Source organism: Hemitrygon akajei, chromosome 16 (genome assembly GCF_048418815.1).
Source record: "Hemitrygon akajei chromosome 16, sHemAka1.3, whole genome shotgun sequence".
Lineage (NCBI taxonomy): Eukaryota > Metazoa > Chordata > Chondrichthyes > Myliobatiformes > Dasyatidae > Hemitrygon > Hemitrygon akajei.
Genome location: NC_133139.1, coordinates 26,129,735 through 26,143,164, shown reverse-complemented (window position 1 = coordinate 26,143,164; position 13,430 = coordinate 26,129,735). Strand labels below are relative to the sequence as shown.

Genomic DNA, 13,430 nt, shown 5'->3' with positions numbered 1-13,430 from the left:
GCACGGGCAGAACAGAATAGGAAATAAGGACAGTCCAATATATAGTTTAAAGCGCTGGCAGATAGACGATAGACTAGGCATAGAATTAGAGTAAATAGTATTATCCAGTAAACGAACTGTGAATCTCTGAAATACCTTAAAAAGAGAGAACAACATGACAGATAAAGGAACGGCAGTAGAGATTCTGAGCAAAAAATTCCCGGTAAATAAAAGTGAGATCACAAAAACTTCAGAAAAAATGGGAAAAAAGAACCAAGAACCTGGTCACAAAATGGCCAAGAGAAGGAACGTTTGATGTAAGCTTGTGCGAAGAAATTGAGGTGCTAATTAAAAATGACAAAACAAAAGATAAATCTAAGAAAAGAGAGCAAAAAAGAGAACGAGAAATAGAAGTGCTAAAACTCTTCAGAACGGAAGAGAGAGGCTGAGGAGGACAGGTAGAATATTGATTACAAGCGAGGAAGACACTAAGGAGAAGGAGAAACAGCCTGTTAGAGAGAGAGGAAGGTACAGTGAGAAGCTGGCTTCAGCTCCATACCCGGATGTGAAAGAAACAGAAAGGCCGCCTCCCTATAATGAGGAAGGAACCCTAAGCAGTGCCACATACTGACGGGAACAGTAAACATGCAGGGAGAAGTTACTGAGACGGAATTGCCAGAGGAGATGTGAAAAGTACTCCAGGGGCCGACCAAGTATTGAATCAGGACGGAAAGGAAAGGACTCCACAGGGAGACCGAGGGGAGAAGAGGACCCCGGAGAAATTTGTGTGGGAGGCAGTAAAGACATACCCTGAGACAGATGGGGAGTCAGGTGAGGAGGAGAGCCAGGACAGGTGGGAAGAAGGAGGAAGAATGATGCCATTGTTAGTTAAAGGATCAGGACAAGTGCAGTATATCCCTTGGGGAGCCCAGGACCTAGAAGGGCTGAAAAACACTCTGCCCAGTCTACATGAAGGAGCAGGGAAATGGATTAGAGCCTTTGAAGAAGAAACGGCGGGACGATTATTGGCTATGGGAGATTTAAAGGCACTATTGATAAGGTTGATGGGAACCTCCAAATTTAACGAACTAATGGAAATGGCTGGCATAGTAAACCCGAACGACCCGAGAACTGACGGAGACGGGTTCGACAGAGTGAGGCAGAGGGTATGGCAGGCCCTCAGGAGGCTTTATCCACCCAAAGTGGACCCCAAAGCCTTAAAGGGGGAACCACTGGGAGACACTGAAAACCCAGCAGCCTATGTGGAAAACCAGTTGAAAAGCTGGAGACTGGAGACTGAGCAAGAGGTGGAAAATAGAAAACTGTTCCGACATAGCATTTTGGATGCAATGTCTCCGCAAGTTAAATACAAACTGGAGGAAGTGGTTGGGCTGACGTCAATGACCCCACAAGAATTTAGCGACCATGTAGTCCATGCGGTTGAAAAATACCGAAAAGACAAACGAAGGTTGGCTGAGCAGCAAAGAAAGTTAATACAAATGCAGCTTGAAGAACTCAAAAAGAAGGAAAAAGAGAAAAGCAAAAAGATGCTGCCAGCAACCACCGGTCCGAGTACAGCCATCGAACTGGATGAAGAACTATATGGAAGAACCGATCATACTGTAAGACAAGGGCTGGAAAACCTCATGCCAATAATCAACGTCTTTGGAGAAGCATTCCCACAAATGCCCTATCAGGAACAGACTAAATTCAAACAGCCCAGACAGGACTGGAAGTCCCAAGGAGGGGGACAGAGGAGCTATGGGCAGAGGGGACCAGTGAGGAAACAGGGGGAAAGAGAGGTAGAGAGATTGTGCTGGGGATGTAATCAGCCAGGTCACACGAAAAGAGATTGTCCGTTTGAACTATGGCCTGTCACACACCAGCAGGAACCGATAAGAAGGGAACTAAAGTTTAGCCAAAGACCAGCCCCCACAGGCCCAAGCGGACCTGTGAACCCCTATGCGAGGTATTAGGGGTATCCCGAGAACTCGAGTGGGAAGGGACATTACCCAATGATAACAAAGGAGGCAGATGAGGAACCCATTGTTCAGGTTATGTTAGAAGGGCAACTGACACCAATGATGATAGATACTGGAGCCACGTACACTTGTGTACAGCCACAGTATGCTCTTCACCTTCCCATGTCAGAAAAGTTTATTAAGACGGTAGGGCTCTCGGGGAAAACACAGTTGACACAGTGCATGGCTCCAGTGCAGTTAAGAATGGGAAATAAAGGAATTGTTTTGCCAGTGCTAGTATCTAAAGGAACTCCGATTAATTTGTTAGGCAGAGATGCCTTATTGAAACTGGAATTAAAATTAGAATGCACCAGAAATGGGCTGAGTGTGGAAAGAGCAGGGGCTCAATTGATAGTGCGAGAAGACAAGAAGGCTAATGTTTTTTGGATAGGAGACATAGCAGATCAGATTCAGGAAACCTGGGAAAAACGGAAAAGGGTGTGCAGGCTATATTACCCAGGGCTGTAATGCCCAAATCTGAGCTACATTGTACAGTGATTTTTGACGAGACTCAGAACAGGGAGTTAGAGGAGAGATGGCACCTGGAGGCATGTACCCAACAGCACCTGGAAGGGGAGGCTGTGATAATTGGAAAGCAAGGGGCAGCTTTACAAGTTAAGTGGAACACCTTTTTAGAAAAATGGTACAGGATACCGGAGGCTGCGCCCCACGTAACGTTGTTGGTAAACAAGGGATATCAGTCTAAAGACTTAGGATCCTTAGTTAAGAGTGCTGAAACAGTAACAGTGTGGAGGAAAATCACGCCGGAGGTGTGGATATCGAAAGACAACAATTGCATTAAAATAATGGTAAGTGTAGATATGGTAGGGACAATGAAAGAGGTCGAAATAACTCCCCAACCACACATGCCATTGCGGAAAAGGAGAAAATATGAACCCAACTCGACGATTTGGATAGATAGTATAGGTCAGCCGAGAGGTATACCTAACGAATTTAAGGCGAGGAATGAGATTGCTGCAGGCTTCGAAGCATTTCTACCCTTGATGGGAACTATTAAGAATGTTGAATGGATAAATTATATATATTACAATCAGCAAAGATTCATCAACTACACTGATGATGCATTGGAGGCCTTGGGACAACAGTTAGATGCAACTAGCAAAATGGCGTGGCAGAATAGACAAGCATTGGACTGGCTGTTGGCAGAAAAAGGATGAGTTTGTGTTTGGAGATGTTTGGAAAGCAGTACTGTACTTTTATACCAAATACCACTAGTCCAGAAGGATTGTTTACTAAGGCAATGTGTAAGTTGAAAAGTCTCAGAAAGGAAGTTAAACAGAATGCAGGTTTTGGACATCAGTTACTTGACTGGTTAGAAAGTAGACTCGGAGGATGGGGAGTATGGCTGACTGAGATGGCAATGACTGTCGGTATTGTATTGCTGAGCTGTGCGCCTGTTCTGTGCTGTTTTCTTCCTTGTCTTAAGCCTCTTGTAGTGTGTGCTGCAACCAAACAATTTCCGATGCTCGTGGCGATTACTGAACCAAGCTTAGTGGAGAAAGAAGCACCGAAGAAGTATTGTTACAGCCTACAACGCCTGCAGGATGAACAAGAGCAAAACGACAGTGTGGGAGTAGATTGTAAGGGCTAATGAGTTTTTTTTCCCTGTCTCAGATACAAAGGGACAGGTTTTTGACTCAGCGGCCCAGGGTAACAGGTATACTTTGAGGTCTTGGCACAGAACATTATAGTTTAACCCGAGATTTGGGAATAAGTGCTGGACTTTATTGGGGCTTTTGTGTGCGGACTCTTAGTCTTCTTTCTCTGTGTGAGACCCTATGGGTCTCAAAGGGGGGATTATATTGGAGAATAAAGTTGCAACATTTGCTGTGTGGCCAGAACTATGTGGCCAGCATTGTGTTTGCTATTTGCTATGTATCCAATTTATTGGCCAGAATGTAATCTCTGTATTGTCTCTGTACTATTGAACGCATCAGTGCCTTAAGAATGTAGCTAACAGTGAAAGTAAGCATGTAGAGATAACGGTGGTAGACGGGGTCGTGGAGTGGTGTGATGGTATGAAAACCAGTCAAAGCCGGGAAGGGGGACACGTGTTCCAAGAAGTAGACTAGACAGGATCGTGCGATGGTGTGATGGTATGAAAACCAGTCAAGGCACTCGAACAAATATATGCTAATGTAACTGAAATAAGAAAGTAATATAAAGAATACCATGTACTAGGCTCGGTGGACAATTAGAGATACGCTCATTAATTGTCTCAGCTTTTGTTTGCAAATAAAGGCTTAAACTTCTCGAAGAACCTTCTGCGTCTCCTGGTTATTTCAAGAAACCACGACAAAATGAGCAACGCTACCATGTTGTAGAATTTGGTATCATCCGCGGTGATTTTCCGCAGTACGAACTGAGCTTCAGCTTGTACCAACCAAGCGACGGCATTCTGCTCCCAAAACTCCGGCAGTTTCAGAGCAACTGCATTGGCCGACATGTTCAGTAACTCTGGAATCATCCTAGAGCATCGGGGTCACCAACGTAGGTTTTCGCAATAAATCAAAGTGAGGTGTTTACATTTAATGAAACCCGTAACACATTTTATTGAACTCCCCTTACAGATCAGTTTTGGCCCAAGATATTATTCCAGAAGAATACATTAAGATGGGCATAGTGAAAGTGTTTATCGCTTGTGTTATATTTTTATCTTTGAGCTCTGTTGGGCAGATTTTCTTAAACCTTGAAGTGAATTCTGTCCAATGTTTTCCCTGATTTATTCTCCTTGCCTGTTGGTATCACGGATACTCACATTTTTCATATTCATCCATTGGTTGTATTGTAATATTATTATTATTTCCCTTTAAAAAAATTTTTTATTGGCACAGTTTGTTCTCTTTTGCATATTGGTTGTTTGTCCATCCTGCTGGGTGCAGTCATTGATTCTATCATGTTTCTTGTCCATACCGTGAACGCCCACAAGCAAATGAATCCCATTGTTGTTCATGGTGATATATATGTACTTTGATTGTAAGTTTACTTTGAACTTTGTTGAGGAAGCAGGGAGTCTGCAGAAGCACATAGATGGGAGAATGGGCAAACAAGTGGCAGGTGGTGTGTTGTTGCAAGACAAATACAATGTTAGCAATGATTTCAAAAAGTCTAGAATACAAGAGCAAGGATGTGATGCTGAGGGTTTATAAGGCACTGGTGAGGCCTCACCTTGAATATGTATTATGAACAGTTTTGGGCTCCTCATCTAAGAAAAGATGTGCTGGCATTGGAGTGGGTTCAGAGGATGTTCATAAGAATGATTCCGGGAACAAAAGGGTTATCATACGAGGAAAGGTTGATATCTCTGGGTCTGTACTCACTGGAATTTAGGATGAGGGGGATCTCATTGAAGCCTTTTGAATGTTGAAAAGCCTATACAGAGTAGATGTGGGAAGGATGTTTCCCATGGTGGGGCAGTCTAGGACAAGAGGGCACAACCTCAGGATAGAGGGGTGTCCATTTAAAACAGAAATGAGGAGAAATTTCTTTAGTCAAAGGGTGGTGAATTTGTGGAATTTATTACCACAGGCAGATGTGGAGGCCAGGTTAGTGGGTGTGTTTGATAGGTTCTTGATTGGACATGGCATCAAAGGTTATGGGGAGATGGCCAGGGAATGGGGTTGAGGAAGGGGTAAAAGGATCAGCGATGATTGAGTGGTGGATGAAGACTCAATGGGCCAAAATGGTCTAATTCTGCTCCTATGTCTTATGGTCTTATGGAATTTAGTGTAGGGGTGTGTATGGTCATGCACTTTGATAGAAGGAATAAAGGTGTCAAATATTTTCTAAAGAGGGAGAAAAGTCAAAAATCAGAAGTGCAAAGGGATTAGGGAGTCCTCATGTAGGATTCTCTAAAGGTTAACTTGCAGGTTGAGTTGGTGGTGCAGAAGGCAAATGCAATGTTAGCATTCTTTTTGAGAGGATTAGAATATGGATGTGATGCTGAAGCTTTTAAGACCTTGATCAGACTGCACTTTAAGTAATGTGAGCAGTTTTGGGCTCCTTAACAAACAAAAGATGTACTGGCATTGGAGAGGGTCCAGAGGAGGTTCATGAGAATGATTCTGGGAATGAAAGAGTTAATGCATGAGGAGCATTTGACGGCTCTGGGCCTGTACTCGCTGGAGTTTAGAAGAATGAGGAGGGATCTCTTTGAAACCTCATCCAATATTGAAAGACCTAGATAGAGTGGATATTGAGAGGATATAGTGGGAGGATTTAGGCCCAGAGGGCCCAGCCTCAGAATAGAGGGATGTTCATTTATAAGAGTCAAGGAGTTATTTCTTTAGTCAGAGGGTGGTGAATCTGTGGAATTCATTGCCACAAAGGGCAGTGGTCATGGGATATATTTAAAGAGGTGGTTGATAGGTTCTTGATTAGTCAGGGCATTAAAGGTTATAGGGAGAATGCAGTGGAATGGTGCTGAGAGGGATAATTAATCAGCCATGTCGGAATGGTGGAGCAGACTTGATGGACCAAATGGTCTACTTTGCTTCTGTGCTTTATGGACTTATGATAATTATCACATAATCCGTAAAAGTGATGTAGGGGCTCTGACTTAATTTGGAGAGGGGGAAGGGAAGTTTCTGTTTGCCCTGGAATATTTTATCGTGACGTGACAAAGAAAAGCTAGCCTTATCTGATACTCACAAGAACGCACACAAAGTGCTGGAGAAATTCAGCAGGCCAGCCAACACCTATGGAAAAGAGTATACAGCCGACCTTTCGGGCCGAGACCCTTCCACAGGACATGTGGGACCTCCAATATAGCAGTACTCTATTGCCACTTTTCAAGTGTCAAATTCCTTTATATTTTATAAATAATTAACTTTGGACCATAAAATAAAATAAGCTAAATAGCTTTGTAGAAGCTGTTCTGAATAAAATATCGTCACTGTCTTAAATCGTCATTACATTTTCCAAAGTGAGAGGAATCCCGGGACAAACGTCCGGCTTCTGTTTTGTGGGGAACAGGTTTTGAAGTGACACGAACCTTCGCCCCGCAGAAAGATGGCGGCGGCAGCGGTTTCCGGTTGGGTACACGGTGCCGAGCTGCCTCTCCCAGATGGGCTTTCATTCACACTTCGTGAGGCGCTGCTCAAGGTTCTGGAAAATCGGCCCGAAGACCCCGTCTCCTTCCTGGGTGAATACTTCCAAAACCTAGCGGTGGCTTCCGAAGGAACAGCAGAGAAACCGGTTCCGAGGCAGCAGGAGGTAACCAGATGGCGGGATCGTGATCAGGCTAACCCTCACGCTGCAGAGGGGCCGTGCTCGATCCTCGACCCAAGAACTACCCCTCAATCTCCGCACCTCCTCCCTCCCCTTCTCCTCCCCCTCTCCTCTCCTCCCCCCTCCCCCTCTCCTCTCCCCTCTCCCCCTCCCTCCTCCCCCTCTCCCCCTCCCTCCTCCCCCTCTCCCCTCCCCTCCTCCCATTTCCCCTCCCCCTCTACCTGCCTTCCCTCCTACCCCAACCGCTCCTCACTTCGTATGAGGGCCTTCAGCTATCGATGCACTCTGCTGATACCCTCTCCTTTTCAATACCCCTTTTTAAGATTCCAGAACATTATTTCCATGATTATACTCATATAACCACATTTGCTCTAGAGTTTCTATTCCTTGGCAATTTAGGCACTTTCAGCACATTACAGCAAGTAGAGGTCCTTTTAACCTATTCTAAGATCAATCTAACCCTTCTCCCCTACATAGCACACCAGCTAATCTAGGTGTTGTTTAAATGTGAGGGTGCTTGCCACCATGGTGCCCCCTCACAAATTCAGGCTGCACTTTGTGTTCACATTCAGGTTCCCTTCCTCCTCTTCAGGGAAAGCAGGTGCCTGTTGACATCTTGGAAGGGAAGGTAGATGAATGAAAAAGGGAGAGTTGGGTAGGAGACTAACCGAGTTTGTTTTGGTCTCCCAACAGGAGCAGATTTCCAGTGCCTTTAAACAGCTACTGCTCTGTCACTACAGCAGACCGGCCTTCAGCAGGAATACAGCCCTGGCTTTCCAGATCCTAAGCTACCCCACGAACAAGAGGAAAAAGCCTGGTCTCAAGGGCAGAGTTTACACTGAGCTCTTGAGGCAGATTTGTGGAAGTGCAGGCACTCCCTCCTGCTCCCTGATCCAGAAATTGCGATGCTGGGACCATGAGGCAGTTCCTTTCAGCGTCTTCAGACACGGAGTGCTCACTTGCTTTGTCTTCCTGGACTTTGTGAAAATTTCCGGGAGGCTGTTTGAGGTGGTGGCAGAGTCTGGAGAGGCCAGTCGGACAGTGTGCCAGGCCCTGCTCGAGGCTCTGCAGGATGCTCTGAGTGTTAGTGGGTCAGCCAGTGGCAATGGGTGCCTGGGCGCTGCCTCAAAACTCAGCCCTGACCAGCTTGGGATGACCATGGAGCAGGCAATGAGGCTACAGAGAAATGAAACCACCCCACCGATGACACAGGAGGAGTTCACTCAGCTCACTGCACCTCTCTTTATCCAGAGAGTGAAGCCCATGTGTTGACTGAATAGAAGCAGGCAGCAATCTCATTCAGACGTGATGGCACCAGATCCCTGCATGCTCCCCCTCAGCCAGTGCTGCATGATGCTGGCATATCGTTGCCTGGCTCGACACAGTGTATCGTCCACCTTGAGGCAAACTCCACGCTCACACACCCTCTGCCATCCTCTCTCTTGTCCACACTGTGCCTGATTATTTCTCTCCTAGGCTGGTGCCTTATCCCCAACCTAGTTCTTCAAGCACACCTGCCAAATTAATCTTCTGGTTGTAATGCCTGACTTGTAAAGATGTGCTTCGTATACCCAAAGACTTGGCCTCCACACCTGTCCATGGCAATGAGTTCCACAGCATGGTCAGCCTCTGACTAAAGAAATTCCTCTTCATCTCTGATCTAAAGGGATATCTTTACATTTTGGTCCTAGACTCCCCCACTATAGGAAACATGCTCTCCATATCCATTGTGTCTAGGCCTTTCAATATTCAATAGGTTTCACTGAAATCCCCCACATTCTTCTAAACTCTGAATAAGTACAGGACCAGAGCCCTCAAATGCTCCTCACACCTTAACCCTTTCATTCCCAGAGTTATTCTCGTGAACTTCCTCTGGACGCCTTCCAATTCCATCACATCTTTTCTCAGATAAGGGGCCCAAAACTGCCATATTCCAAGTGCGGTCTGACCAATGCCTTATAAAGCCTCAGCATAACATCCTTGAGTGAGTGTATTTTAAGTGAGTTCTATACACACAAATATGCTGGCTGGTGGTGTGGTGGTATCAACACCGGTTTCCGAGGCGAGTGGCCCCGGGTTTGAAACCGGCCGGCTCCTTGCACGCTTTCCATCCGTGCTGGGTTGAGCGTCCAGCTCGCAACTCGGCCTTGTTAAAAAGCAAGTTAAATGCTACAGATATGGAAAAAATGCCTCCCGATGCACCATAAGTCGTGAAAAGGAACAACAATACAGATAAATTCCTCAACCCAATGCCATTGATAGGGACCAATTTCAAAACTGCCCCTGATCTAGTTGGACTGGATAGGAGCTGGGAGCAGGAAGCCTCCTCAATGTGAGGAAACACTGTCTCATATGGTTTTCTTCCATTCCGAGGCACAGAGCATGATTCTACCTGTACAGGTGCATCACAGTGATATAACCTTGTGAACATGACCACATGAAAGCAAGTTACTAAACTGCAGGACGCACCTTGATTGTCTGGCTGGAGATTTAGATCAAGGATTGTTGATTGGTTGTAACTTGTTTTATACCAGTGTTGCATAAAGGACTCTTGCGTATTGCGAGATTAAATTAAACAAATGCTATTCACATTTTGGGTTTACTCTCTGTTTTGGACCCCTTATTTTTGACTGTAATATAAACCTGGCCCCCAAAGGTACCACCTCCGATTGATCTGGAATTCTCAATTGCCCTCGGTTGGACAGCGAACACGGACAGGATGTCAGACCTTGATGTGAGGTGATGGCATCATAGCACCACTTTCTTTCCTCAGCCAAGTGCAACAGTCCTTGGAGGTGTGTCAGGCCACCTGTCTGGCTGTCATTATTTATTCTGGGTGAAGTACACCAATGCTCTTGGACTTCCCTCATGGGTCACTGGAACCCCTGTGAGGGTTGTGGAGTGGAGGAAAAAGGCCAGAACTCCTATGAGGGTTGCCATCACAGGCCACTGGCACTTAGAGCTGTCAGCGTGCCACTAAAAACAATCAGTATCAAAGAGGGAATTTTGTAACAGGAGGCTATTCGCCCCCTAGAGTATTCTACCACTCAACAAGATCAGAGGTCTAACTCCCTTTCCATGTTATCAACAACCTGTCATTTAACAATGAATTATTTGTGAATGAGTGTTATAAAATTCTGCATTCCTCAGTGAGTAGAAATGTTTTCAAAGTTTAATTATGAAAGGCCTATCAATTTGGGAAAATACCTTGTTTTGGATTCCCCAAGCAGAAGAAATAGAATCTGTCAGTTCCTCTTAATATCTTGAAAACCTTGATCATATCACCAGTTAGCCTTCTAAATCCATGGAGGAAAATCCTCCTTTGTGGAACCTCTCTTCACACTTAACCCTTTGGAGTCCAGGGCTCATTCTGATAAACCTGCTTTGTACTCTCTCCTATCGAGTAAGAGAACTAGAAATCTTTTCTCAATCTGCAGTGAAACAATGTAAAGCAGAGATTTTATTCAGGAAAGTTCCCAGGATGGGTGAAGGCAAATAGTTTGCAAGAGGAGTCCTCTTGTCAGATGACTGAGTGAATTAGTTGCTGCTGCCAGATTGGCAGCATCTGAAGTTGCCTGCAATGGGAGCTCAGAACTGAGGTCAATTGTTTGAATCCAAAATTGCTTTTATATATTCAACTTAGATATACAGGGCTCCATTGACTTGCATTCTCTATGAAGTATCTCAATTTTTGTTTTCAAAACAATGATGGAATTCTAGACCTTGTAATCAACACTGACCCAAGGATATTTGGAGTAGAGCTTACTTCTGCTTCTCCATCAAGACTTCAAACCATCGTTTTAGAGACTCCTTTCCCCGCCTTCCAGGTCTCAGACGAATGGCGCTCCCCCGTGAACGGTACCCTCTTAATTGAAGTTTCCTGGAATCCGGCCTGATTCTACGCCGAAGCGAGGTTGGTGACTTCGGAATATCCCTGGCACGCACTCTAGAAACGTCAGCTATTCCCACTGGGAAGTTTTGGAATGATTGGTTATGAGCGATGTCCCTGGCATGCACTCTGGAAACGTCAGCCATTCCCACTGGGAAGATTTGCAGTGTTTGGTTGTGTAGGATGTCCCTGGCATGTACTCTAGAAACATCAGCCGCAGGGAAGTTGTGGAATGATTGGTTCTGAAGGTTGTCTCTGGCAGGCACTCTAGAAACATCAGTTCCCCCTGGGAAGTTGTGGAATGACTGGTTTTGAGGGTTGTCCCTGGCATGCACTCTAGAAACATCAGCCATTCCAGTTTGGAAGTTCTGGAATGATTGGTTGAAGATGTCCCTGGGATGCACTCTAGAAACATCAGCCATTCCAGGTGGGAAGTTCTGGAATGATTGGTTGAAGGAGATGTCCCTGGGATGTACTCTAGAAACGTCAGCCATTCCCACCTGGAAACTTTGAAATGTTTGGTCGAGGTCATCGAATTTCATCGAAATCTCTCCTGCCAAATCCCTGCGTGTTTGGTTGCGGGCCTGGACCAGGGTTGTGGCCATGATAGAATACATGTCGTCATCATCTGAGGGTAATTCAAAGGAGGAGGAATCCATATCATACTGGTAGAAACCGTTTTCTTCATCTGCCCCTAGGCTGAATGAAGCAAGGATCCTGTCTGCAGCCCATTCAAACCCAGCCAAGAATATATTGAAAACAAGTATCCTCCAGTATGGGAACAGCAGTGTTAGCAGTTCCCACAAAGCCATTTTCTGTTTTCACCACCCATGCGTCTGAGGTGCCCTGGTCCATTGGACCTCATTGGAAAAACTGAACAAAATGAATTGAACTAACTTGAGCTTGAATGTAGATGGCTTGCTTTAGTCATAATGTTGGTGTGATGTCGTTCAAGGCCAAATCATTGCGGGGGAGGGCAGCAGAAACTGTGATATTGTAAACCGTGTGTCAGTTCAGAAATGTGGTAAACAGAATGTCCAGATTCTCATTAGAGCTGGTGACAGCAACACGAGGACAATGTCTCCACAATTCCCTACATGTAATGGGATACTTTGCACTTCTTGAGGTGGATTATAAACAGCAGGACTGACATAAGAAATTGGGGAACAAGCAAATTCACATTTCAATTCCAACTTTATCTTACTCCCAGGCATTTGTTCTATTCATATATATATAAATGCTCTAAAAGGATTTGGTTTCAGCCTGCAACTCACGCAGGATACCTATTACTACAAATATAAAGTTGTGTGGATCACTCATCAGTTAAATTCTATCCTGAAATTCAGTCCATGGTATTTGAATGTTCATATTAAAAAAAACAGCAAAATGTATTTGAGATTCCACTCCATAAAACCCTACATCAATCTTTTAAGGTTTGAAGATAATTTGCTTCCAGTCCATATCCTTATGTTCTTGAATGGCTAATGAGGCTAACCTTATTAGGATGCACAAAATTCTGTCACAATTGAAACAGGAAGTTTGCTTAAATGGTTTACTCCTTCTGCAGTTTTCTTCTGTGGCCTCTCAATGATGAGTGCCAAGTTCTCAATAACATGCTTAGTATGTCATATCCATTTTAAGCAGTCATAGATCATGAATCAGTAGCATTTTTTGAAGAAGGCTTTAAGAATATCTTGAATTATTTTGTTTGTCCACTTGATAACACTGGAGAACAGAGATTTTGCTTCCTGAATACTTTTGGGTGTATCTTATGGATTTTGGGCTGCTGATCATGAAAATCATCATGAAATTTTCCTATCATGCACCACTTTTAAAAAATCACCTATTATTGTTATTTCAATTCATAATTCAAGTTAGAACAACAGATGCTTAGATTAACAAAGGCATTTTTGTTGGTCCACAAATCAAACAGGTCATAAATAACAGATAATTTGAAGAACTTCTAGTGAGACCAGAGAAAATCACATAAAGGCACTAGAGGATGTTGAAAATTTTCTTGGCAATTTTATTTTTTACTGCCCATTATGCTGCTGGTGTTTTGGGCAACAATCTAACCATATAGATAGATAGATACTTTATTCATCCCCATGGGGAAATTCAACTTTTTTCCAATGTCCCATACACTTCTTGTAGCAAAACTAATTACATACAATACTTAACTCAGTAAAGAATATGATATGCATCTAAATCACTATCTCAAAAAGCATTAATAATAGCTTTTAAAAAGTTCTTAAGTCCTGGCGGTAGAATTGTAAAGCCTAATGGCATTG

General features: G+C 44.3%; 1 protein-coding gene across 2 annotated transcripts; it reads left to right on the top strand.

Moving 5' to 3' along the window:
* Window positions 1–6,993: 6,993 nt before the first annotated feature.
* On the top strand, window positions 6,994–9,841 carry tpgs1 (tubulin polyglutamylase complex subunit 1). Of its 2 annotated transcripts, none has more exons than XM_073068472.1 (2): window positions 6,994–7,164; window positions 7,944–9,841. In XM_073068472.1, the coding sequence occupies exons 1-2, from the start codon at window positions 7,087–7,089 to the stop codon at window positions 8,520–8,522; spliced, it is 657 nt and encodes a 218-aa protein (XP_072924573.1). In that variant the 5' UTR covers window positions 6,994–7,086; the 3' UTR covers window positions 8,523–9,841. The 2 variants fall into 2 exon arrangements, with proteins under 2 accessions (XP_072924573.1, XP_072924572.1); XM_073068471.1 differs by having other exon boundaries at window positions 6,994–7,235.
* Window positions 9,842–13,430: the final 3,589 nt, after the last annotated feature.

What these genes read in the sequence shown, in the direction of transcription:
- tpgs1 (XM_073068471.1), top strand. Translation starts at nt 7,032, where the DNA reads ATGGCGGCGGCAGCGGTTTCCGGTTGGGTACACGGTGCCGAGCTGCCT. An exon ending in CGGTTCCGAGGCAGCAGGAG is followed by an intron (nt 7,236 to 7,943) that starts GTAACCAGATGG and finishes GTCTCCCAACAG; the next exon opens with GAGCAGATTTCCAGTGCCTT.